This window comes from Equus asinus, chromosome 14 (genome assembly GCF_041296235.1).
Source record: "Equus asinus isolate D_3611 breed Donkey chromosome 14, EquAss-T2T_v2, whole genome shotgun sequence".
Taxonomy (NCBI): domain Eukaryota; kingdom Metazoa; phylum Chordata; class Mammalia; order Perissodactyla; family Equidae; genus Equus; species Equus asinus.
The window spans coordinates 27,567,691-27,593,875 of record NC_091803.1 but is presented as its reverse complement, the minus strand read 5'-3'; the positions used below and the strand labels follow the sequence as shown (position 1 = coordinate 27,593,875).

Below are 26,185 nucleotides of genomic sequence, written 5' to 3'. Positions count from 1 at the left end.
TGGTAAGTGATGAGTCAGAAATTGCTTAGTAAATAAATGCGTCAATTGCTGGGAGATGAGTATTGGTGCCCAATGGGTCCTAATCCTGGAGCACTAAGAGGGATCCTGCCCCTTCCCGTCCCACCCCACGGCTCCAGCCCACCCAGGAGACATAGAATAATTTAGACTACAAAGACATAAACATGTTGAGGACTAAATTAAATGCCATATGAAACCAGGAAGATGACATCACAAATAACCTAGAAGAAAAAGAAACTCGCACTCTCCAGTGCACTCTCTCGCAAAAGGCACTGTGATTTACTCCAGCAAATTACCAACTGTAAAATATTTACAACGAATTCTTTCTACCTTCCAGGGTGGTGGTGGCAAAGGAGGCAGGTTGTTTCGGTAGTAAATGCAGGATGCAATTTCCATTTCCATGGCCCTGTTTCCTGCAGCAACCTCGGGCGACAGCGTCATTTATATCTTCCACATGCACAATCTTTTCTGCATGTGCCTGAGTCTCGATTACAGGCAGTTGGGGTTTGTGTGGTAGGCATTATGCATTTATGAGCCCGAGCAAATATTTACTAGTGCTAGTAACTCGTCTAGGGGTGGAAGAAGAGACAGGTGGGAGCAACCAAGCACAGCACTGGCTCCCTGACAGTGTATCACAGACCTGGGATGCAGAATTGGCACAGAGCTGGGCAAGAAATGTCCTGTCCATCTGGAGGCACCTGCTCTCCCAGGCTCATCTCCTGGCATTTCCATCTCCCCACACCTCCCGCCCACAAGGTCAATGTAGAAGGGTCCCAGGACTCAGTCCTTGGACCTTTTCTTATCTCTGTATACCCTCTAGTGTATAACATTTGTATGTTGTCAACACCCAAATATTTCTCCACCCAGATCTCTTCCAGACTCATATACCCCCTGCTCATCTGACATTTCCATCTGGATGTCCACGCAGCATCTCAGGCATAACATGTCTGAAGCAGAGCTCCTGACCTTCTCCCCACTCCACCCCCAAGTCTATTCTCACGTCTTCCTCCAACTCAGTCAACAGTTACTTCACTCTTCCACTTGTTTGGGCCTATTCCCTTGGAGTCACCTCTCTTCTTACACTCTACATATAAGCCATCAGCAAATTCTCTTAGCTCTTTCTTCCAAATATGTCCAGAATCTGCCCACTTCCCCACCCTCACTGTGATCTCGCACCCATACTGCTGTGATTGCTTCCTCACACGTTTCCTAGCTTCTGCATCCGGGTGCGGTCAGTTCCAATCCATCAGGTCAAGTGGTCCTTGAAAATTGTAATTTAGATCATGATACTTAGTCTTCTGCTCAAAAAACTCCAAGGACTTCCCATCACACTCAGAATAAATTTCATCATCAGGCTGCCCACTGCCTCTCTGATCTCATCTCCTGCCACGGTCTCCCTCTCTCATTATCGCCAGCCATACTGGCCTCCATCTTGTCTGTGTTCACACTGAGAACACTCCTACCTCAGGATCTTTGCACTAACTGTTTCCTCTGCTTGCTTAGATCAGGCTTCCACCAGAGAGCCACATAACTTTTTCCTTCACTTCCTATATATATATATGTTCTTAGGTAGAGAAGGATTTTGTAAACAAGAAACAAAAGTGTTAGCCACAAAATAAAGATTGATACATTAAAATACTTTAACATTGAAACTTCTGACCATCAAAAGACATAAAGAGGGTAGTTTAAGTCATAAACTGGGAGAAGATATTTGCAATGTATATAATGGAGAAAGGAGTAGCACCTGAAATGTACACAGAACTTCTAAAAATCAAAAGGAAAAAAAGACAAATATCTAATAGAAAAATAGGCAAAAGATATAGATGTTTCAGCCAGGAGGAAACACAAGTCACCAATAAAGAAAAAAGATCTCTCTTTTCATTTGATTTCTTCATTTCAGAGAAATTCAAATTAGCACAGTAGCACAAGCTAAGTCTCATGAGGAAGAGGAATGTGAACTCTTCTGCACAGGTCGAGGGGTGTAACTTGCTCCAAGCACTTCGTAAAACAAAGGGTCATCATCTTCTAAGGGTGAGTGTCACAGAGCACGTGACTCGGCATTTCTGTTATTTGGAAAATACCCTCGAGAGATTCTTGCCCTTTTCTATCAGGAGGCATGCACAAGAATTTACACAGCAGCATTCCTTATAAATGAGAAGTCTAGAAACAATCCCAGTGCCCATCATCAAAAGAACGGATAAATAATGCCATATTCACACAATGGAATATAATACAGCAGTAAAAATGAGTTGACTAACACTAAATGCAATAGTGTGAATACACTTTTACAAAGATATCGCTTGTTTTTTTTAAATTAACATAATAGAACATTATGACATTTTTCAAAAAACAGCAAAACAGCATATTATTTAGAAATGCAACATATGATATATACACCCATGGGAGAATGATAAACACGGCATTCAGTAGAGTAGTGTCTTACTCTCTTACTCTTTAGGGCAGTTCTCTAGCAGCTCTCAGCTTGCTTGTTCCCTTGTGGGCAGGTGGGTGGGGATCAAAGGACGAGTTTTGGTCAATTGGCAGAAATGATGAAAATCATTTCCAGGATGATCATTTCATTGGCAATGTGATATGTTCTAGAAAGCTCACATACTTGCTCTTCCTCCCCTTAACCTTTCCCTCTTTCTCTCTCATCCATCCTTCTGGCACAACACCCGGCAATGTTTGAGATGGTGGGGGGCTTCACACAGATAGATGCAATGACATCAGTAATTTATGGATTCATATGTATTTATTTATATATATTATATATGCATTCCAGGGAAGCTGTATAGGAAAAGGCCTTTGGATCAGACATGCCATGAACAAGAGTTGGCCCAGACAGTGGGCAGGAAAGGAAGGGCATCTTAGGAAGTTGGAACATGATATGCAAAATCCAAGACACCACCAAATTTAGTGTACCCAGAAAATGACAAGAAGTTCTAAGAGGCTCAAATGCAGATTGTGGGAGGCATGTGGCAGGACTGTGGCCAGAATACAGCACTCCTCACTCAGGAGCTGAAATGCAGGGCCTGGATAATATTTCTTCTTGCCAGCAGACCCTTCCTTTGAGTTTTGTCTCTCCTATTTCTGCTCATTTACACTGAACCACATTAATTTCCATGCATAATTATTTTCACATAAATATTTCTCGATGCCAAAAGTTCATGTGGAACTCCACCTGTTCCTGGTGCTGCCAGGGGCACAAGAACTCCTGGCAAAGACGTGTTGTAGCATCTGGAAAAAGCAGGGGGTTAATCTGGTCCAACTAAGCAAACTTTTCCTGGGAGTCTGTTTTGGCCTTTTTCCCAAGGACTTCACAGGCTAGTGGAGAAGACAAGGAAACACATGCGTGCCATATGGCGTGATGGGTCAATCGGAAATAGAGCAGAGACCAGAGCAGGGAGGCATCCTGTCACCCTGGGGAAAACAGGACACTTGGGCTGAGTCCTGAATGATGGTTATTGGCACCAGATTGGTGGACATTAAGAGGTTCAGTACCATTAAGAGCTGGTGAGGGGACGTGGGTACTCCCATGCATGGTGAGTGAGAGCAGAATTTGACACGACCACCATGGAGAGTGACTTGCCAGTCTCCATTAAAGCCTTTAGACACAGACTCCCAGGACCCAACAATCCGACTTCTCTAGGGGCATATTCGGAAGTACTCAAATATGTGCAGACAGAGGCACATGCCAGGGGGCTCACTTCAGCCTTATTTGTCATAATAGAAAATTAGTTCAAACTAAAGGACCCTCTACAGGGGAATGACTAAATAAACAGTGGTTTGTAAATACAATAGAGTGCAACATGCATTTGTGTGTGTGTGTGTGTGCGTGGGTGTGTGTGTGTGGGTGTGGGTGTGTGAGGAATATTGGCCCTGAGCTAACATCTGTTTGCCAATCTTCCTCTTTTTGCTTAGGAAGGTTGTCCTTGAGCTAACACCTGTGCCAGTCTTCCTCTGTTTTGTATGTGGGGTGCCACCACAGTGTGGCTTGATGAGTGATGTGCAGGTCCGTGCCCGGGATCTGAACCCACAAACCCTGGGGCACCAAAACAGAGTGTGCAAATTTAACCACTACAGCACCAGGCCAGTCCCTCAACATGCATTTTTAAATGAAATTTGCACTGATATGGAAAGATCTCAAGAAGTATTATTGAGTAGAAAACCCAAATTTTAGCATGCTACATAGGGTATGATACTATTTGTGTTAACACACTCCCACACATGCACATGCACTCACCCAAAAGAAGACTTTAGCTCAGACACAGGGCTCTGTGCAGCAGTGGGAAGCCAGGAGACGAATGAGGAAGGAGGGCCAGGGGTGACTGAAAGCAGGTGGGCAGCCGTGGGAATTGGGGAAACGTCTATCCAGAGAGGAGGCAATGGTAGTTATTTTTCTCTGCACTAGGCCATTCATTTTGACCCCAAAAGGGAAACATTTTATTCCCCTAGAATCAGAGTAGTGTATCTATCCCAACTCAAGGGGCACAGCTTTGAGTCTTACTGAGAACATATCCATGGAGGTTGGCAGGGAACGAGGAAGTCTGTCCCCCCAGGCAGCATATCAAATGTGTGTTGAGCTCTGTAAGGGGACATCTCTCTCTCCCTATATACATATACACATATATACATAGAAATATAGAGATAATATATAGATATAAATATAGATACAGCTATTAATATACAGATGTAGATATAGAGAGAAAGACAGAGAGATGGACAGAGAAGCAGAGAGAAAGATGTATTATAGGAATTGGTGATGGGGTTATGGAGGCAGAGAAGTCTCATGATCTGCCCATCTGCAAACTGGAGAACCAGGAATGTTGGTGGTATAATTCAGTCCAAGTTCAAAGGACTAAGAACCAGGGGAGCCGATAGTGTAAATGCTAGTCTGAGTCCAAGGGCCCGAGAACCAGGAGCATTGATGTCCGAGGACAGAAGATGGATGTCCCAGCTCGGACCAAAGGAGCGATTTACTCTTGCTCCACCTTTTTGTTCTTCTCAGGCCTTCAATGGATTGGATGATGCCCACCCACCTCGGGGAGGGCAATCTTTGCTCAGTCTACTGCTTTAAATGCTAATCTCGGCCAGAAATGCCATCACAGACGCATCCAGAAATAATGTTTTACCAGCTATCTGGGCATTCCTTAGCTCAGTCAAGTTGACACATAAAGTTAACCATCTCACCTGTCCTCCGGTCTGTCTGTCCATCTATTCATGGAACAACATGGGTCTAGTTCTAGCCCTGCCCTGTCCTCTGCGGTTACAGGGATGGAAAAGAGGTGCTCTTGTCTTTCAAGCAATTTGGTTTAGTGATGTGTTTCTAAATCCTGGCTGCACATTAGAATCCCCTGAAGAGCTTTCAGATAATACCACTGACCAGGCACCATCACAGACCAATTGAATCAGAATCCCCAGTTGTGGGGCCCAAGGAATTCTAATGCACCTCCAGAGTTGCGATCACTGGTGTGGGGACTTCAGGGCCTCAATCTATTTGCAGCAGAACTGCAGATGGAAAAATTGTTGGCGATACAGGCCTCCAGCCCCACAACCACAAACAAAGCAGCAAGTTCAACTTGTTTCTTCTCCAGAGAATGGAGCCTCCTGGGAGGTGGTTGGCTCTGAAGAAGGAACAGTCTGAGCCCTGCAGTGAGCTGCCGTCCCTGTTCTTAATCCTTAAGTTTGTGCCTGACCTGCCGTGTGACCTCAGGCATGAACTCTAGCACTGAGCTTCGGTTCAAACTCCAGCCCCAACTCTTCCTCTGCTTTGCCTTTCCGAAGACTGGAGATACGTGATTCCATGTTACATGTGCATTTCGTGGTTGAGGTCTCACCAGCTCTAACTAGTTCTACTTTGCCTGCCGCCCTGGCCAGGGACAAGAGTAAGCATCAGCAGCATCAGCAGGACAGCCTCAGCCTTCCTACCTTCTCACCACCTGCAGACAAAGAGATGGAGGCTTACCTACCACCAGATTAGAACCGACTTCCCCTCCCTTGCTCTGCTTCTGGCCTCTTTGGGTGTATGAAATGAGCGTCTATGTGTGTGAAAATGTGAATGTGCATATCCGGAGGGTTGTTCATTTATTCATTGTTCATTATTAAGCACCTATTATGTATCACGCCCCATTATAGATAGACATAATACCTAGTGATTAAGAGAATGTTCTGCCATTGTGGAGCTTAATTCTAGGTAGAGAGGCATCAGAAATCATGTGTACCAATAAGTACATTAGAAAATTCCGGATCTTGACCAATGCCACGAAATGCGAAGAGAAAGCAGAACAGTGGGATAGAGAGTGACTTGCAACAGGCATTATTTTTGGTGGAATGACCAGGGAAAGCCTCTCTGAGACATGACTTTTAAGTGGTATGTAGATGTCACAAACAGTATAGCAAATGGTTTATTCAGGAGATGGTTTCCCAGAGCAGCATTATCCAGTAGAACGTTATGTGATGATGGAATATGCTGCATCTGCATCTCTAACACAGTAGCCATTAGCCATTTGTAGCTATTGAGCACTTGAAGTGTGGCTACTGTCGTTGAGGAACTGCATCTTTAACTTTATCTAATTTTAATTAATGTAAATTTAAATAGAAACATGTGGCTAGTGGCTTCCATATTGGACAGCACAGAGCCAGACACCTGATATAAGACTTGAATGATGAGAATAAGCCTGCTATGCAAAGATCTGGGGGAGACTATTCCAGGATAAGGAAAGAGCAAATGCAGAGGGAAGGAGTTTGGAGTGTTGAGGGACAGAGAGAAGGCAAGTGTTGCTGGGACTTTGAGGAAATGAGATTGAGTTTAGAGGACATTTCATATAGAGCCTTATAGACCATGAAAGGAAGGCTAGATTTTTTTTTTTTAATATAATGAGAGATTATTGAAAGGATTTAAGCAGGGGAATGATGTAATCATAATGATAATCATAATAATTATAGCTAAAGTTTAGGTAGATTTAATAAGTGGCCTTCATGTATAATTCACTCCTCACTCCTCAATCGTCAATAGAACCAATGAAATATTTTTGTTATCACTGAAATCTCCATTTTTAGATGGGGAAACTCAGCGCACAGAGGTTAAATAATATGCCTTACAGTCTGCAAGTGGCAGAATTAGTGTATGAACCAAGGCAATTGGCTCAGAGTCCACCCTCTTAACCGCCATGCTGCATCCCCTCCCTCTCAGCTAATACAAGCTTTTGAAAACTCACTCTTGCTCAGGGTGGATAATGGTATATAAGGGAACAGGACAGAGAAGAGGCAAGAGATGGCAGTGCTGTGGACTTGGGAAGTGCCAGAGGGATGATGGAATGAGGGCGAGAAGGGGTTAAATTTAAAATATGTTTTAGAAATAGAGGCAGCAGACAGGGCTTCCTAAGTAATTGGATTGCTATGGGTGGTGAGGCCAAGAAGAGTCAGTGATGGCTCCTAGGTTTTGAGCTGAGTGACAGGGTGGATGGTGGTGCCTTTTCCTGAGGTTGGGAAGACTGGGAGTGGATAACAGCTGGGCTGATGGGGAAGGGCGGAGGCTGCGGTGTGGTGTGCAGAGGAAAGCGATTGGGTGTAATTCTGTGCCTCAATTTGGGCTCATTTTCCTTCCTTTTTTCCTTCCTTTATTCTTTCCAACTATTCTCCCTCTTTTCCTTCTTTCCTTTACTTCTTCCATCATTCAGCAAATATTTATTGAGACCCGTTTGATTCTTGGCACTGTGTGAGGTGCTGGGGATATGGCAGCAGACCAAAGTGTCAGATTGCCTTCCTTCTTTGGAGCGTGCTTTTTTAGGAGGACACACAGACTGTACATGAGAAAATGAACACATAAGATAATTCCAGGTAACAGTCAGCTCTATGAAGAGAACAAAAGAGGATGGTGTGAAGGAGTGTGATGTTCAGATGGCGCCCGGGGAAGGGGATTGAGTTCTGAGTGCCTCATGTCTGAGCCAACACCTGAATCGTGAGAAGGGATCAATTATGGGAAGATCAGAGGGAAGTGTGTGTGTGTGTGTGAGTGAGTGTGAGTGTGTGTATGTGAGACAGAGACAGAGGGAGACACTCTGTAGGGGATTGGTGTGCATGAATATCAGATAACATAGGAATCTTCAATCTTCATAGCATAGTGTGTGTGTGTGTGTGTATGTATCTCTCTAGGTGTGCGCTGATCCTCTTTCCTATCTATCTGTCATTTCTCCATCTGTTAGATGATCAGATTGATTGGTTTGAAAATCTGTTTAGTGTTTCATGCGCCCCAAGCTATGAAAGTCAGGTCTAAATACAGGCACGGTAGGCTTCACTAATTAATTTATGATTGTAGTTTAACATCATTGAAGCTAGAGATCTTAGTTTGGGGATGCAACTTTATGTAGGAAATATCTCAAGGACAACACGGAAGGCTCTTACCTCATAGAAGAGACTGTCCTGGCATCCTGGCCAAACGTCGGGAAGTAGGGGCTCCCAGGCTGCATTCTCTCAGCTGACAGTTCAAGTTTCCTTCGACACCATATTTCAGTTGCAACCAAACAGTGGAGCTGGTGCATGGCAGTGTGACAAAACATTGTTCTTCATAGCGCCATTCGTACCTGTCCTTCATATGGATGGATGCTTCCATCTTGATCGATTTATTTTACAAGTTTCTGTGGCCAGGCATGAGTCGAACCGGGTAACCCTTTCACCAATAAAACATCAAGTGCTTTGACTGAGCGTTATCTGTCTAGCTGACCAGCTTCCTCGACTCACAAGGAAGAAATACGTACAAATGATTTACAAAGCAAAGTTTGTTTTAAGGAAGCACATGAGGTAACAAACGACCTCACTGTCAGCACAGGTCCTGAGATGGCGTTCTCTGAGAATGCACAGTGAAGAAACGGGCCTCACTGGTGACAGCAGCAATAATGAACACTTGTGCTAAGCAGTTGATTCCTTTCAGGCACTGCACTAAGTGTGTCTGTCTTAGTCTCTTCAGGCTGCTGTAACAAAAATACCGTTAACTGGGTGGCTTAAACAAACATTTATTTCTTACAGTTCTGGAACCTAAGAATTCCAAGATCAACGTGCTCGCAGATTCAGTGTCTGGTGGGGACCCGCTTGCTGGTTCAGAGAGCGCTGTCTTCTCATCTTCTGACTGTGTCCTCACAGGGCAGAAGCAGGCAAGAAGCTCTCTGGGGTCCCTTTTATAAGGACATTCATTCTATTCATGAGAGCTCCACCCTCATGACCTAATCCCCTCCCAAAGGCCCCGCCCCCTACTCCCATCACACATAAATTAGGATTTAGTGTAGGAATTTTGGGGGGACAGAAATGTTCAGTCTATAGCAGCATCATAAGCACCAGCCCTTTCAGTCTTGAGAAAACACACTCTGAGATTGGTGTTGCCTGTGATCTCCACTGTAGACAATGAGGAAACGGAGGTTGGAGATGGTTAAATGGGTTTCCCAAAGTCCTTTAGAGTGAGGATGACAGAGCCAGGCTCCCAGGGGCAGACGGCGAGTGTCAGCTGCAGCGGCTTGAGGGACATTGCCTAGTGGGCAGGAGGCGGGGCCACAAATGGTCCACCAGTGACGCTCTAGGCAAGCAGATGGTGATGGGCCTCCACCACAAGGACATGCGAGTGTCCTGAGAGGCAGGTGGAACAAAGCACAGGGTAATCCGAGAAAAGGCAAGGCTTGAGTGAGAACCTGGCGTCTTGGCAGTCAGCTTCATGAAGAGCAGCACCTTCGTCACTTCGAGGCTGAGCGTTATGGTGACCCACACAGTTAGAGGCGGTAGGGCTTAGACATGTACAGGGTTGCCAGAGGCAGAGGCAGACTGGGCAAGAGCCAGCAGGGCTTGGATCAGCAGCAGGATGCAGGTGAGAAGGAAGCGGGGCTGGCAGCATCCCTGAGGCGGTGACAGGCTGGCACACAGCTGAGAGTGAAGCATGAGGTAGAGAGACCTGGAGCACAGGCTTCCCGGGAGGAGCCCTCTCCTGTCATTGTCTGTTAAATCGTCAGCGCGAGGTGCCTGTGCAGACATGCTGACATCTCCGTAATCATCATTTAATTGTGGCATCTGCCCTTTGAAACACTGAGCCCGAGGAGAGAAAATACAACAACCCCACTAATCGAAGTTGGTGTTCTGCGGTGGGGCACTGTTTGAATGAGTGTGAATAAAGGATCAGAGAAGCACACTCTGGGTGAAACCCCCAGTCAGGGGCAGGCGAAGCGTATGCTCCGTAATCTCGTTAATTCAAAACCAGGGAGCATCTTGTCTTAGAACCTCTGGGGTGAGATGGTCCAGTAACAAAAGAGAAAGGGTTGGAGGAAGAGCTGTTGGTAAGAAGGCGCTGATGGAAGCTGAGGTTGCAGGCAGGCAACGCTGTAGATTTTAGAACCGTGCTTCCCAAGCTATGGGCTTGAGAATTATTGCAAGGGACTTGCACATCCCTATAGATACCAAACATTGGGTATAATAAACTAAATCAATAAAAATCTCTAATAAATACACACACACACACACACACACACAAACCTTTCAAAAATGTAGATTCAATGGTGATGACTCAATCACGAGTTCATTTACAGGATTGTTGACTTCAGAGTTGCTTTCTGTCCATATGTGTTTTCTAAATCAAACCATATGAACAAGTTAGCTTCTGTCACATGGTGATCTACTGATGCTGAGACGGATGATCGTGCCAGGAACAGTCAGGGATGACAGGGAGAAATGAAAGCAATGCCTACGATTTGTGCAACGTGAGGCACAGGCCCTATAATGTGGCCACGGTCTGCTCAGCAGTGAGGCTTCCCCAATGCTTGGGCAACTGCGGGTAGCAAGGAGAAAGAGATTTCTAGTAATTCATTGGACTCTATGCCAAACTGAAGCTGTTTGGTGCTCTAAGAGTGGGTTTTATCAATGCCGTCTGAGAGTTGGGTTGTGAGACCCAGAGTCATCATTTACAGAGCGGTGCATATGTGAGGCAGCCTGTGATAGGCATATAGATTCAGATTTGAGCAGGGCTGTTCTCCATCACTCAACGAATAGGTTTGTTTGTACCTACTGTGTGCTACGTGACTCTAGCAGTAATAACAAGAGAGCACATGCACTAATTAGTATTACCAGTACTAGCTCTGCGCCAGGATGCCTGAAACCTTTTCTTGTGAATGAACAGATATTATTGTCCCAATTTGATGGATGACAGAATTGAGGGTCAAAGACATTAAGTGAGTTGCTCAAAGCGAGTACAGTCCAGAGACGGAACCCCGAAGTCCAGCGCTTAGCCACACATCTTGGTCCGGATGAACATGCGCTTACAAGCTTCCAAAGGAGGTGATTGTGGACCCTGGAATTGAGTTGACCCTCAGCCAGTGATTCCCAGCCTAAAACTCATGGACCTCTGTGAATCCCAAGAGATGAGGGTAGACCTTTCCAACTACTTTTACTATTTCAAAAAATGCAAACTTCTTCATGGCGAGATCGTCTTCATTTTCTCTCCCGATACTAACACAGTGCCTGTCAACTATAGTTGACAAATTAATGAACAAATGAATATTTTTCTCTTTTTGTTTTTGGCTAAAATTTGTTTCAGTGTAGTGATCCTTATTTTCTCCTGTGAAGAAACCCTAATAAGCAATTGTACATAGTTCTGGTATATGTAATATTAAATAATAAATATATAATTATTTGGATAAGTGAAGTTGGTTCCAAAACTTAGATCCCATGAAGGGAAACATGTATAATATGAGAGGTCAATATGGAAATCACTTGAGGACGTGGAAGTGAAGGCATTCAGCCCTCCGCGATAGACTGGCATTTCCCCGCCCTCCAGGGGTAGTTGGACACACCCAGGACACCTAAACCTCCTCTGAGCTCCAGAGAAGGTGCTGCGAGCCTGAATCCACCAGACCAATTTCTCTTGGGGTCCTGAGGCAAGAACATGGATATGAGAACCTTAATATTCTGTGGGACCAGCTCCTGACTACTCAGGGAGTGAAAACAGCACGAGATTGACAAAAAACAATGAAGTCCTTATTGTACTCATTTGGGAAAATAAGAGATACCTTTGAAAAGCTGTGAGCCAATCTGCTGTGGAGCTGGAAGTGGCCTGAAAGGGGTCTTCCTTTCTTCCCATTTTTATTTGTCTTGTATTGTGTCTCTGGCCACAAAAGACTACCTAGGATAGGCAGTGTCGTTACCTTCTGATTCTTTGAGATCAGTTCCATCCCAAGTGCCTCAGGACACTCGAGGTCCTCAGAAGAGAGTAACAGGCATCATTTTTCCTAGTAAATTCTCCTCCCAGAGTGAACTATATTCTCATATTCCTCTCTCCCCCTTTCTGATTGCTGTCATCTACTGACGCCCTGCACGCTCACCTTATTCATTTGTGATAATATCTTCAGAAATCCATCTGTATTGTTTTTGCCTTAGTAGGATCATCAGGAAAAAATATGAGAATTCAGTGCTTTCTTCACATTACACCCAGAAAAGTAGTCAACTCTTCATTTCCAACGTCTACATAAAGACCTCTAGTGCTTTCTGCTGCCCATTGTCTTCCTGTCCCTCAGCTCCCACCGAGCTTCTCCAGTCATCACTTAGTTGAGACATGAATATGGCCTAAGGCTCAAATGCTCACAGGCATCCTCAATTTCCTTGTTTCTGGTCATTCTGCCACACCTGCCTGGCACAATCCCTGAATGTACACCTGGCCCCTGAGCACTGAGTAGATAATTGTCAGCTCAAATTATGGTTTCCAGCTTCAGCTGGGCACTCAATGCCCGTTGATAATTCTCTTGTGTCAAACAGATGAAATTACTCCTTGACCCTTGGGTTTCAAGAAAATTTTTTGTTCTAATACAAATTAAACCTGGCTTGAAACCCATATGGCTAGTTTGAACAGAAGTCCTTTATTGATCACTATTCAGAACTACCTGTGACACCTCTTGTGGAGCAGCCCAGGGACATAGGAAATGGCCCCAATCTTGGGCATATGGGATTTGACTGTTGGTGGCCCCACCCTCTCTGTGCCAAGCTTGGCTGGAAGGTCTTCAAAGACTCGGCACATAGCACCCATCCACACAAACACCTACACAGTTTTCCCAAATCCAGTGTATTCAGTAATTTCGGATGTTCTCCATTCCAGGAGTTGGGACCCAGCCTCCAGACTACTGCAGATTCATTGTCTCAGTGGAGTAACACCCACGACAACAATGATAGCAGACACTTAGATGGTGCTTATCATGTGTCAGGCAATAAAGGCGGCATGTACAGGAACTCGTTTAATTTCTAAAACAAACTTCTGAGATATGCACTACTGCTACCACAATTATTATCATCCTCACCCATAAAATGGCACAGAAAGGTTAGGTAATTTGTCCAAAGCCTTACATATGATAAGTGCCCAAATTTACACCCGGGCAGTTTGGTTAGACAAGCAGCTTTCAGCTGGGGGTGATTTTGACCCCCAAGGCCAGTTGGCAATGTCTGTGGACATTTGTGGTTGGCATGACTGGGGGCTGCTACTGAATGCAGGGGGTCGAGGTCAGGGATGCTACTCGTCATCCTCCAGTGCCCAGGACAGCCCCCCCACAACAAAGAACCCTCCGTCCCGCAGTGCTGACAGCACTGAGACAGGAACCCCGGGGGAGGCCTAGGTCTTTGAAACGTAACGGCTTCTCAGTCAATGGGTTTGTCCAGGGCACTCGGATATTTTTTCAGTCTGTGCATAAACTGCTCCCCTCCCCAGGGGATCCAAATTAGCCAAGCCTTGGGAATAAAGGACTGGCTACCCTCTGTGGAGACAGGGATGTCTGATGGTGGTGGAGTGAGAGTCGTGATGAGTGGCCTGCCTTTTCTTCCAGATGAGTCTCCAGAGGCAAAAACACAGGAAAGTTCCTCAACAGGTCACCATAATCCGTAAATCATTAATATTTCATCCAGCTCCATTCTCTTCTCTCTGAGTCCTCTAACCCCACTCCCGAGGCCTCAAGCTTAGCAGATGACCTTACTCCTCTGTCATTGGGAATGTCAAAGCCATTAGGCAGGAAATTCCTAAATATGGATCTCTCTGATCTCTCCCACATCCCAGCTCCCAAATCTCAAGACCGTTTCAACGTCCACGCCTGCAGATACCAGGGCTTCTCTCCCGCAGTACGAATGCCTGCTGCACCCTCCTCTCTCCACCGGAGGTCGCTGTCCTATCCCGTCCTCCATGCTCTAGCTCCACTCTGGACCTTCCAGTCTTTTATCATATTGAATGTGGTGAGGAGCCCAGGCTCTGCTGGATTTCAAATCCCAACGCTGCCACATATGTGCTGTGTGATCTTAGACAAGGCACTTAACTTCTCTGAGTCTCAGTTTACTCCTTGGTAATATGAGGAACAATGAGTGTCTCCCTTCTCAGCCTACTTTAGTAGGGCTAGTGCTCTTACCACCTCAGCGAAGTGTCTCTCACAAAGACCATCACAAACCTTCTAGTCCTAACATACCTGTACCTGCCTGGCCCAAACTTTAAAACAGCAAACACGCCTGAGACCTGCTGGTCGTGTGTCATTTAAAACTGGAACGCTTTCCTCATTCTTTTCCGGTCATTTAGATTCTTTGCGTATCTTCAGAGCCCAGGTTCATCTTCCCTGTCTCCTCCTGCTCCTCCTCTTCCTCACTTCTTTCCTCCCTCTGGTCTGCATTTCTCCTCTCCCTTCTCATCTCCTTCAGCCTTTGCTTCTCCTCTTCCTCCTCTCCTCTCCCCTGCCCCTGCTTCTGTCTCTCCCTCCTCCCTCTTATGGGCACAGAGGAATGCGGCTGAGACTCAGCGGATAGGATTTCTTTGAAAGATGTCTGCCCACCACGGAGATGCCCCATGTGAACCACAGACCACTCTGCAAGCTGGGATATTCAGGCCTATCCTTCAAAGAACTTCTAGTCTACTGAAGGGCAGGTACCATGTGTGCTTTATCTCACTCTATACCCAACACCTGCTGCATAATAAGCACCAATAAATACTCGACAGAATTAATGAGGGAATTCATGTTAACACAGCCCTTTGCTTGTACAGGTCCAGGAGGGAAAGTTCCTCCTAAATTCACTCAGTGAGTTAGTTGTTAGGTCAGAGCATCAGTTCAACATCCCTTCTCCCTCGGCTTCAGTCTGGCTGAGAGCCATGCGGCCCCAGGCATGCTGCTCTTCTGGTGTCTTTATAGAAGAAACGTAGTTTGCAAATAGTTTGGCTTTTTGCCTTCAGGGATTCCAGGATTCATGAATTTGGGTTTGAAAAGCACAATGAACTTTCCAACAGAACTGGGCAGGGCCAGGTCCCGGCTGTGTGTCCTTGGACACGGTTCAGTGTCTCTCTGACTCAGTTTCCACATCTCTACAATGGGTTCAGTGAACCATCAGTACTTGCAAGGTTCAGCCGGGACAACACATGACACTGCCTTGCTCAGCTGGCAGCTGAGCAGGTGCTCCGTTGAATTTCTGAGTGAGTTTCTTTCTTCAGTGCAGAGGAGATGGCCCTACCTCCTGCCCTTGTTCTAACCGCCACTCTCTTGGGTTACAGTTCATCAGGAAGACTCAGAAAATATTGCTAATTTATGCACCATTTGTTCCCCTGGATAATGCATTTGGGAAAATGTGAGGTGTCCACGTACCTCTAATTCAGGCAAGCCAAAGGCAAGCCGTGCCGCTGACCCTTCCGGAGAGAATGAGCACTTAACATCTAACACGGGTGATCGCTTTCTCCCTCGGCATTCATGATGGTATCCATTTGCTTCAGTGGAGGAGGCCCCGGAGAGAGATCACAAATTGAACGATGTAGCTTGATCTGGCAAGAATTTCTAGGGATTCTGGCCTGGGTTTCTGTAACTCCCAATAATAAGTCGGTGACAGCCCACGTTTACAACACACATAATGAGTCTCATTTTGAGATTCAGCTTTACCACCTACCAGCAGAGTGACCTTGGGCCAGCTGTGTAATCTTGCTGAGCCTCTCTAGTCTGGTTAAGCATTGTTGGGCAGTAACTAGGAGCCTGGGTTGTGGTGTGAGGCAGAGCTGGCACTGAATTTCAACTCCACCTCTTGTGACTTTGGGCAAATTAATAATTTCACTGGGCCTCAGTTTGCTGATCTCTAAAGTGGGGGTAACAGTAGCACCTTCTTAAGAAAGTTGTTTTAAAAATTAACAGCTAGGGGCTGGCCTGGTTGCATAGTGGTTGGGTTTGCACACTCCACTTCGGTAGCCTGGGGTTCAAGGGTTAGGATCTTGGGCACAGACCTACACACCACTCATCAGCCATGCTGTGGCGGCATCCCACATACAAAATTGAAGAAGACTGGCACAGATGTTAGGTCAGGTCCAATCTTCCACACACACACAAAAATTAACAGCTAATGTGTTGAGAACCTGCTGTACGTGAGGCCCTTTTTCAGATATTAACTCAGTTAATGTTCATAAAATCCCTATGAAATGTGTATGATTAACATCATGCCTGTTTTCCAGATAATGAAACTGAGACACAAATTACATGGGTTAAGTGATTTGCCAGGGGCCACACAGCTAATACGTGGATCCAAATTCAGTAAGTCTGGAGTCTATGTTCTCAAGCGCTAGACTGTGGAGTCCAGTGTCTGAAACTGCTTACAGGAGTTGGTCTGGCGTCAGAATTTGAACTCTCAACCACAAAACACAGCACGGAGTGAGCAGTCAGTAAATGATGTATGATAAATATTGTCATGATTACTACCGTTATTGTGGTTTCCTGTGAGGCTGCCAGATGCTGACCCACACCTGGACCGGGCTTGTGCTGAGCAAAGCGCCCCGCTCCGTGGAGCGGGGTCGGGGCAGGGCGAGCGAATTGGAGAGAGTGTCTCGTAAACACTCGGGGCTGTGAGAGCAGCTGTGTGATCCTGCAGAAGGATTCTCGCTTCAGGACTGTGTGTTGACGCTGATGTCACGGCTGCTCTGAGCACCCCAGATACTGTTAACGAGCTGTTCCAAGCCCAGATGTCGTGTTTTGTCACCATATGGTGCACGCTGAAGTGCATGGTCTTCAGACGGGGATGGCGTGGAACTCAAACGCCGAACCCCCGTGTGCAGAACCTCCTTAGAGGGGCCATGCCCTGCAAAGTGCTGCGGCTCTCCCGGCTGCCAGGGACCACGTCTCTATTGGAATGCCGTTCATTTTTTCAGCCAATAACGCAGAGCGTTATGGGGCAGCTACCATGGGGCGGGTACTGTTGGCCCTGGGGACATAAAGGTGAATAAAACATTGCCCGTGCCTTCGAAGAACTGAGACTAGTCATGAAGGACATGGGAACAAATCATGTTATGACGTTATTCTAAGCTCTGTGTAGAGGTAGTTACCAAGGACTCTGGGAATGAAAAACAATTAGTGAAAATCTTTGTGATTGGATTTTTTAAAATTTCTCTGCACGCCCAGCATCTAAATACCTTTCCTCCCAAAATAGGCAACGGTCAGGTCCCCTCTTCTACTGGCGAAGGTAGAGAGTCAGACATTCCTTCTCCCTAGTCCCTGGCAGGTGGACAGTGAACACATGACGTAAATGTCCATCTCCAACTTGGGTCTCCCTTGGACTTCAGACTCCTGTATCAGGATGATTACTCAATACCTCCTCTTGGGTATGGAACAGATATCTCATATCACAAGTCCAAAGTCAGACTTGGTACCTTCCCCCGAAACCTGCCTCTTTCCCAGTGTTCTCCACATCAATACACTGCACTACTGTTTAAACGTTAGCTCAGCCAAACAACCTTGGAGTCATCTGCGTGACACTCTCTCTCTTGCACACACATCCCACCCATCATGAAGGACCGCTGGCCCTACTTCTAAAATGCATCCCAATTCTGCACACCTCTTACCACGCTGCCCTCTATCCCTGCATCCGGGCCACTACCATCTCTAACCTGCTCTCCTGAAAGGGCCTCTTAGCAGATGGCTTTCCTTCCACTCTTGGCCCACTTCTGTCCATTCTCAGCAAAGCAGCCAGAAACAAATCTCTTAAAATGTAAATCATATCACAGTGTCCATTTCTATATTCTTCAGTGGCTTCTCATCACATATAGAATAAAACCCAGTGTCTTTTCCATGGCCGCCCTCCACCATCTGTTACCTGCCCTGGTCTCATCCAGTAGGAGAGCTGCGTCCTTTAGTTTTTGGGGAAGAGGCAGACTGGGAGAGGTGTAGAAATAGAAATAGAAGCTGGATGGAGGGGCCAGGTGAGAAGACTGGCGAGGGGATAAGGGCTGAGAAAAGGCAGATTAAGACAACAAAGCCAATCTCAACAAAAGCCTCGCCTTAGGACAGGAGATGAATGGCTTATCAGCATTCATTCGTTCATTCATTCAACAGATATTTACTGAGCACCTGCTGTTTACCAGGAATAAGTGCTAGGCACTGACGCTGGTATTGAGTTACTTTTGCTAAACCACTGAGCTTAGAAACCAAAGACATACGCACTCAGTGAGACCTTGAAAAATATCTTTAGGTTCTGAGCCTGGTTCCTTCTCTATAAAACTGGAATAATAATGATGCCTGCTCTGTTGATTCAAATAGTTATTTATATGATGCTATAAAGAGCTCTACGTTTATCTGATGTGGTACTTAGACTGGAAGGTCCGTGGAGGAAAGGACGATGTCTGTTTTGTTCACTATTATATTGCCATTTATGGAAGTGAGCATTTATGGAACCCATGAGTGAATGAATGTAACTGATTCAGAATCAGTTTTGGGAAGGGATACTGCTACTTCACAGATTTTGAGAAGCTTAAGGGTATCTTCTTACTGGCAAAAATCCTGGGTAGTTTATGCCACAACAGTTGTATCTTGGCTCAATGTGATGGTCTTACCATGTGTGCCCCAAATGGAGGAGCTCTCCTAAATTGCATGGTTTAATTCATCTGTAACATGATGATCAAAGTTAGTTCAGCTCCTCTCATTCCCTTTTGCACTGGGCACTGGGCTAGGCACGCACTTACTCTCCTACACACACTGGCTTATAGGCTGGGTACCAATTCATCCTAGCTGCTTCAGATAAAAGTCCCAAGATACACAAAGATCTTGAGAGACTGTGGCAATTAGCTGAAGTGAAGGAGATAAATTCAAACAGGGCACAGGGTAAAGACAAACACTGAGGTCTAAGAGATGAATAACAGAGAAACGAACGGGAAGAAAAACCGAGCAGCTGCTCCTGCGCTAAACAAAAATGCAAAAAAAAAATATACAAGCTAAAATACATCTGAGGGACTAAAATCTGGAAAGGGCCGTGCAAAAATAACTATCTTCAGGTATTTTTTGCATCAACATTTATTTAATATTTTCATAATATGACAGGAGTTCCATAGTACGAGAATACATTGCTTCCATTGAAATAAAAGTAGGACATCAGTGTATTCCTTCAGTCCCAGCTGAGCTAACAGGAGGTCCCTCGTTGGTCACCAGCCTCCAGATCGGAAAGTGTGGTTGATGATATTAGCTTGAGTCAGAATATACTTTTTTGCTAGATCAGTTCCTTAGTTCCGATTGTTCAGCTTGTCCATTTGGTCAAATGTAAATATTTTTTCCTTGCTCTTCTCTAAGAATTTTTGTGCCAATGATCTGGTGCACCTGGCTTAAGTTAAAAAAATTCTGACATTAATTGGGCGTTATGCTAAGTGATCTACCTGCATTATCACAGTTAATCTTCATTACAATCCTGTAAGGGAGGGACTCTTATTAGCCCTGTTTAGTAGATGAGAAAATTGAGATTCAAAGTGGGTTGAGTACCTTCATCCAGGTGACATGGGTAGTCAGAGCAGATGTGGCTCTCCAAGGCCATGTTCCTTGGCCCTGTCCCTCCAAATGAGACAGTTAAATCTGGTGAGAGCAAAACAGACTCACAAACGCAAAGACACGCAAAATACTTTGGAGAATATGTTCATCCAGGACGAGCATGATTCCGGCCGGGGCTGTTGCTTTGATCTGAAAGCTTCATGCTGCCCAGCTGTTATATACTAACGACTTCCAGCTCTGTGTGAATTTCTCTACCAGGCAAATTCCTTTTGCCTCATAAAAGTGCTTGCTGAGAAAGCTCAAAACCCAGTAGCAATTAATTATTGACAGAGCATGTGAATTAGAGATAAAAGAAAAGTCATTCTTTCTCCACACACGCAATAGTAAATAAATTTAATTATGGTAGAGGAAGCTGAGGGATGTGCGTCGGCATTAAGTTTTATTAGCTGAGACATTTGAAAGCATGTCGTCGTAACAAAGAGGACCTGTGTAATCCTAAACGTAGCACTTTGGTGCAAGGCTTGGAAATGAATAGGCTTAATGGAGCGCATGGGGCAGATGGCCTGCTGCCCTGACAGGTGTTGAACAGGTTTATCGTCAATCAACGTTGGTCTGCACGTGCCTATAGCAGATTGACTGTGTCATAGACCTGAGCCTCGCTGTGTCGGTGACAGGCCTGCCACATCGGGAGTGGGGGACGAAGAGCATCAAACTCCCTCAATATCTTGAAGCTTCCAGATAAGACAAGGCCACTCTGAAGGTGAACAAGGATGGAGGGGCGGGTTTAGAAATGCAACCTGGGCAAGGAAACCAAAAGGCGTGGGCCCCAGTGTGGGGTCTGCCACTGGCTCACTGGGGAACTTTGGGAGCAAAGAAAGAAGAAATCCCAAAAAAGAACCAAACCTATGTTAGATGCTTTCATATTATATGTTATTTTAGTCTCACCTGAACTTGAGGTAAGTTTGAGGATTTTACAAATGAAGATAATAAGGCTCGAGGATGTAATTCAATTTCCTGAGGTCACGAAGCCCGTGTGATTCTCTATATCTGGGCTTCGGTTTCCTTATTTGCACAATGATGCCTTTGGACTAGGTCAGGGGTCAGCAAACGTTTTCTTCCAGAACCACATAGTAAATATGTTTGGCTTTGTGTGTCATATGGTCTCTGTTGCAACTACTCCCCTCTGCTGTTGCCTTGCAAAGGCAGCCACAGACAGCGCATAAAGGAATCAGTGTAGGTATGTCCCAATGAAAGTTTATTTATGAGCATTGAAATTTGAATTTCGTATAATTTTCACGCATCCCAAAATGTTATTATTATTATTTGGGGTTTTTTCCCAACCATTTAAAGATTAAAAGTCCTGGAGGCCGGCTCCCTGGCCGAGTGGTTAAGTTCCCGTGCTCCGCTGCCGCGGCCCAGGGTTCAGATCCTGGGCGCAGACATGGCACCACTCGTAAGGCCACGTTGAGGCAGCGTCCCACATCCCACAACTAGAAGGACCTGCAACTAAGATATACAACTGTGTACAGGGGGAGTTTGGGGAGATAAAGCCGGAAAAAAAAAAAAAAGATTGGCAACAGTTGTTAGCCCAGGTGCCAATCCTTAAAAAAAAAGGAAGATTGGCAACAGTTGCTAGCCCAGGTGCCAATCTTTAAAAGAAAAAGATTAAAAGTCCTTCTTAGCTGCGAGCCCTACAAAAACAGAAGGCAGGCTGTAGTCTGCCAATCCCTAGACTAGATAATCTTTGAGGTCTTGTTGAGCTCAAACATTTTCAGAAAGCCACTACAGCAATAATAATATCCTTGATTTATTAAGCTCTTACACATGCCAGATTCTGTGCTAAACGCTTTACAAGCATGATCTCCCTTAATCCTTACACTGCCGTGTGAAGTAGGTGTTATTATCTCCATTTCAGAGATTATAAAACTAATACATAGAGAAATTAAGAGTATATCTGGGTTAAACATAACTGGTCAGAGGAGGAGCGGCGATTTAAGCCAGGTGAATAAGGTTCCCGAGAATGAACGCGTAAGCCTTTTGCTGCCTTTTCTGATAATACTATAGTCAGAACTATACTGAGACATATAGTTAAAAAGAACTTCCAAGTGTTTATCAATGAATTTTATCTAGTAGCTTCCCCACTAGGCTATTTATCTCACACATTTCATACCAAAGTTAAAATATTTCTGGATAGGAATAACCAGGGTTTTTCCTTTTCTTCCCTCTTCCAGAAATGTGATGCCTAAGACTTTGGATGGACAGATAACCATGGAGAAGACGCCAAGCTACTTTGTGACCAGTGAGGCTCCCAAGCGCATCCACTCCATGGCCAAGGACATCAAACTCATCGTGGTGGTGAGAGACCCCGTGACCAGGGCCATCTCTGACTACACCCAGACACTGTCAAAGAAACCGGAGATCCCCACCTTCGAGGTGCTGGCCTTCAAAAACCGGACCCTGGGGCTGATCGACGCCTCCTGGAGCGCCATTCGAATCGGGATCTACGCTCTGCACCTGGAAAACTGGCTCCAGTACTTCCCGCTGTCTCAGATCCTCTTCGTCAGTGGCGAGCGGCTCATAGTGGACCCCGCTGGGGAAATGGCAAAAGTACAGGATTTTCTAGGCCTCAAGCGTGTTGTGACTGAGAAACATTTCTATTTCAACAAGACCAAGGGGTTCCCTTGCCTAAAGAAGCCGGAAGACAGCAGTGCCCCGAGGTGCTTAGGCAAGAGCAAAGGTCGGACTCATCCCCGCATCGATCCAGATGTGATCCACAGACTGCGGAAATTCTACAAACCCTTCAACATGATGTTTTACCAAATGACTGGCCAAGATTTCCAGTGGGAACAGGAAGAGGGTGACAAATGAGGCTAGAGATGTGGAGGGAAGGCAAGTGAATAGTTAAGGAGGCTCCTTACCTGAGTCCTGAATCTCCCAGGGTCTGCAACCTCAGCCTTGCTAGAGTGCCAAGTAGATCTCCTCCATTATCCAGTCAGGAATACTTCCAATGCTGTTGGCTTAGGCAAAGGGATGGATCCCATGGCATCCTCATAGAGGAACCAGCAGCATATGGTTGACCAGATAGCCACCAGAATCCACTGCTAATTCTCGTCTTCTGCTAGTTAATAGAGTCTGAAGACGGAACAAATAGCTGTCAAAGTCAGAGACAGTGCCATGAATGTTTAGGTGATAAAAAAGAAAGGAAGGTCTCCCTTTGGGGGCTCTCACTTTGTTTTGGGAAGCCTGAGTTCTAGCCCTGTGTCTGGCAGAGGCCCCTGCTGTATAAACGTCCGCTTTGGCGTCTCCCCAGAATGTTAATTGTGGCTGAGTGCTCCAGGACTCTGAAGGAGCAAGGTCCTCCCTCTAAGGTGTCTCTAGCCTTCTCTTTAAAGGTCTCATCCCACAACCCTTCGACTTCCTCTCTCTTCATCTTATGAAGGCAGAGGCATGCACGTTCCTCACCAAAAAAAGCCAATACCCCTGGAAGCCTTCTTTCTAAGAGCCCTCTAAGGAGGGTTGAGTCTCTCTCTTCATGAGCAGCCCAGGTTGTGGAGAAGCCCAGCATATGCCCTGGTGTTACACTGAGGCCCGCAGGGCTGCTCTCAGAGCAGTGTGCTTGCAGCTGACCTCAGAGCCCTGAAGTTGGGAAAGACGAGTGCCACATCTGGGAGGGAAAAAAGAAAGCCAGTCCTCTTGGTGGGAGGTTTCTGCACCTGAAGACCCTCTCTCAGCACCATGGTTCTGAGTCATGCTTTTGGGGTGGGCTCTGTCCTTTAGGGTCCCCAGAGGGGCAAGGACCCGAAAGTTGGCATATCTTTTGTTATGAAGAACCCTTAGCAGCACAAGGAGGAGGGGACCAGTCACCTGTCTTCTATTTGCCCCACCATTCCCCCCTCACAGTCGTCTCACACTTCCTTTGCTGTTTTCAGAGCTGGCACATATTGGGGCAGTGACAAAAGGGCTGACTCCATTTGTCAGATGCAGTTCATGGGGGTAGGGGAGCGCAAGGGCTGTCTGCAGACACCCCATCAAGGGCTGCTGAATAAAGTGTCCCTTCCATTCATTCGATTCCATCAAAACACAGCATTTGACATGAAGCACTGTTCACAGATCTCCAAAACCGGAACTGTTCTAGTAAAATTGGAAATATGTATGAGTGGGGGAGGTAATCTGTTCAGCTGTTATTAAACTGTCATTTCTCCTGCTAAATGAAAACCGTGTTGTTATAAAGCTTAATGCAACCTGATTAACGGGTTTTGATGGCGTGTTTGTGTTGTCACTTCCATCCCCACACCTACCCCCATCCCTCGAATTCTGGGAGTATCCCGTCTCTGATATGGCCAGAAAGACGCAGATTTGAGAATCTTCCAGGGAATCCTGTCTGCAGGGCAGGAGGATTCTTGAAACAGCACAAAGGAAGTGGTCCCTGTAAGGGGTACAGCTTTCCTTATCTTAACCAGTCCCGGCAAGGAATGGACTGACAGGCCCGAGTCAGGAACAACCTTACACATAATTTTTTTCCAGATAAGAAAGTGGATATTGAACTGAAAGTAACATGTATTCCTTCACTACCAAAGTAAAAGAAGATATAGATAAAAATACACACACACACACACACACACATACCCCTGTTTGAAGGAAGAAAATTCCTTCTTGTTCAGAAGAGTGTCCTGTGGGCTGGCTCATTTGGGGCCTTGTTTTATAAGCAGAGAAAGGAGTGGGTCTAGTTACACACCAGAGTCAGCTGTGCAGCTTTTCAAGCGACAGCTTCCTGAGCTCCATTTCAGACTTCTTGAGGAATCAGAATCTCTAGGTGGGGCCCAGGCATCCATCCTTTCAAAAACATGCTTATGGAAGCTGGGATTGAGAACAACTGGAAGAAAGTCTTACCTGTGTCTTTCTTTATCCTCTCATCCTCCCTCCCATCCTTTTATGCTTTTGTGGGGATTACTTCCAAGAAAAGTGGCCCTCAGGGTTTCTGGCTTCCTTGGATGAACATGGGCTCTTTTGGAGTTCAGTGGCAGCTAGGTAAGGAGTGAGATTGTCCCTTAGGGGGTCAAAGGAGCATCTCTTGTAGGAAAGCTTTACAGATGTTTTTATGCCAGCTAAGAATGACCATTACTCTAGGCTGCCTTCATCTCTTCTATCCTGAATAGACACACATTGATCAGCCCCTCAGTGACACCTACTCTCCATTTTCCACCTCCCTGGCTGTCTACCTGTCCCCATAAACCCAGAACATCAAGACCTTAAGTGCTGCTTATAAAGAAACCTAGTAAGTATGTGTCCTCACATAAATATGACAAGCAAATCCATTTTTAATATGGTTGGCTGATGGTTAATAAGCCATTCTGACCTGGGAAATAAAAGTGGGGGATCCCTCTTAAAGTATTCATACACTCTTGCATGTAACCGTAGGCTAAAATTCTCTGGAGAAATCGAGCAGAAGCCTAAGCCTTGAGATCTTGAGGATTTTTATTTTAAAGGTCTGTTTGGAAATATGGTTGAAAGCTCATGGTTCTGAAAAGAAATGCAAACTTGACATGTTTAAGTTCTATTTTCCACAGTGTCTGCTCTAGCTTGATCCCTGTGACTCAGAGTGAGCCACTAAGCCGTGTCCCCTTCTTCAGTAGGGAAATTCAACCAAAGAATTATTTCCTATCCAGAAAAGCTAAGTCAACCTGCTAAAATAGAGTCAGGTTAATAATACTTCCACCCCACTTAAACATGAGCATTGCAACTCATAGGAAATTGAATTTTGTATTTGATTTCAATTAGTAAAGCATAATTATGTTTAATTTTCTGTTCTCCTCCCTTCCCTTGAATGGATGATTCACAGCTCTGGAAAGCTTGCTGCATGTGGTTCAGAGACAAGAAAGGGAGAATTCAACCTTCCAAATGGTGCAGCTGTCATGGTTCCTGTATGAATCTCTTTATGCCAGTATCGTTCTATACCTCAAAGGTATGGAAGCCTTGACCTTGTATTTAGGCCTACCAGCTCAAAAAATAGCAACGATAATAACAAATACATTCAGCAGCCCCATTTATCTTTAGACTATATGAAAACCACAGCTTCAGAGTAGTAAAGATGTGGCTGTTCACTGAGAATTCCCTGCAACCTTCAGGGGCCTCTCAGATCAAATTTTAAGTTCAGGAGAGTGGCCTGCTCAGTACCCTGGACCAGGAGTCCTAATCTGAGCCTCACTTCTTTACAATCTCGACACTTTGGTTCTTCCAGCTGCTTGTCTTTCCTGCCCTTTCTCATTTTCCATCCTCAACCTCCTTCTTCCCCAAAGAAAACTGTGTGACTACTGTCAGGAGGAAGGTAGCTGGGTTTATTGTTGCCACTATCTGTGTCTTGGACAAGTAGCATTATCTATCTGATCCTTAATTTTCATATCTCTAAAATA

The 26,185-nt window shown here is 45.5% G+C and overlaps 1 protein-coding gene across 1 annotated transcript in view; it reads left to right on the top strand.

Moving 5' to 3' along the window:
- HS3ST4 (heparan sulfate-glucosamine 3-sulfotransferase 4) overlaps positions 1-24,030 on the top strand; it is a 382,810-nt gene extending 358,780 nt beyond the window's left edge. Inside the window, exon 2 of the mRNA XM_044747239.2 lies at positions 22,007-24,030. Within this exon, the coding sequence (XP_044603174.2) occupies positions 22,007-22,643 (637 nt within the window). The 3' untranslated portion in view covers positions 22,644-24,030. The remainder of the gene's footprint in view (positions 1-22,006) is intronic.
- Positions 24,031-26,185: the final 2,155 nt, after the last annotated feature.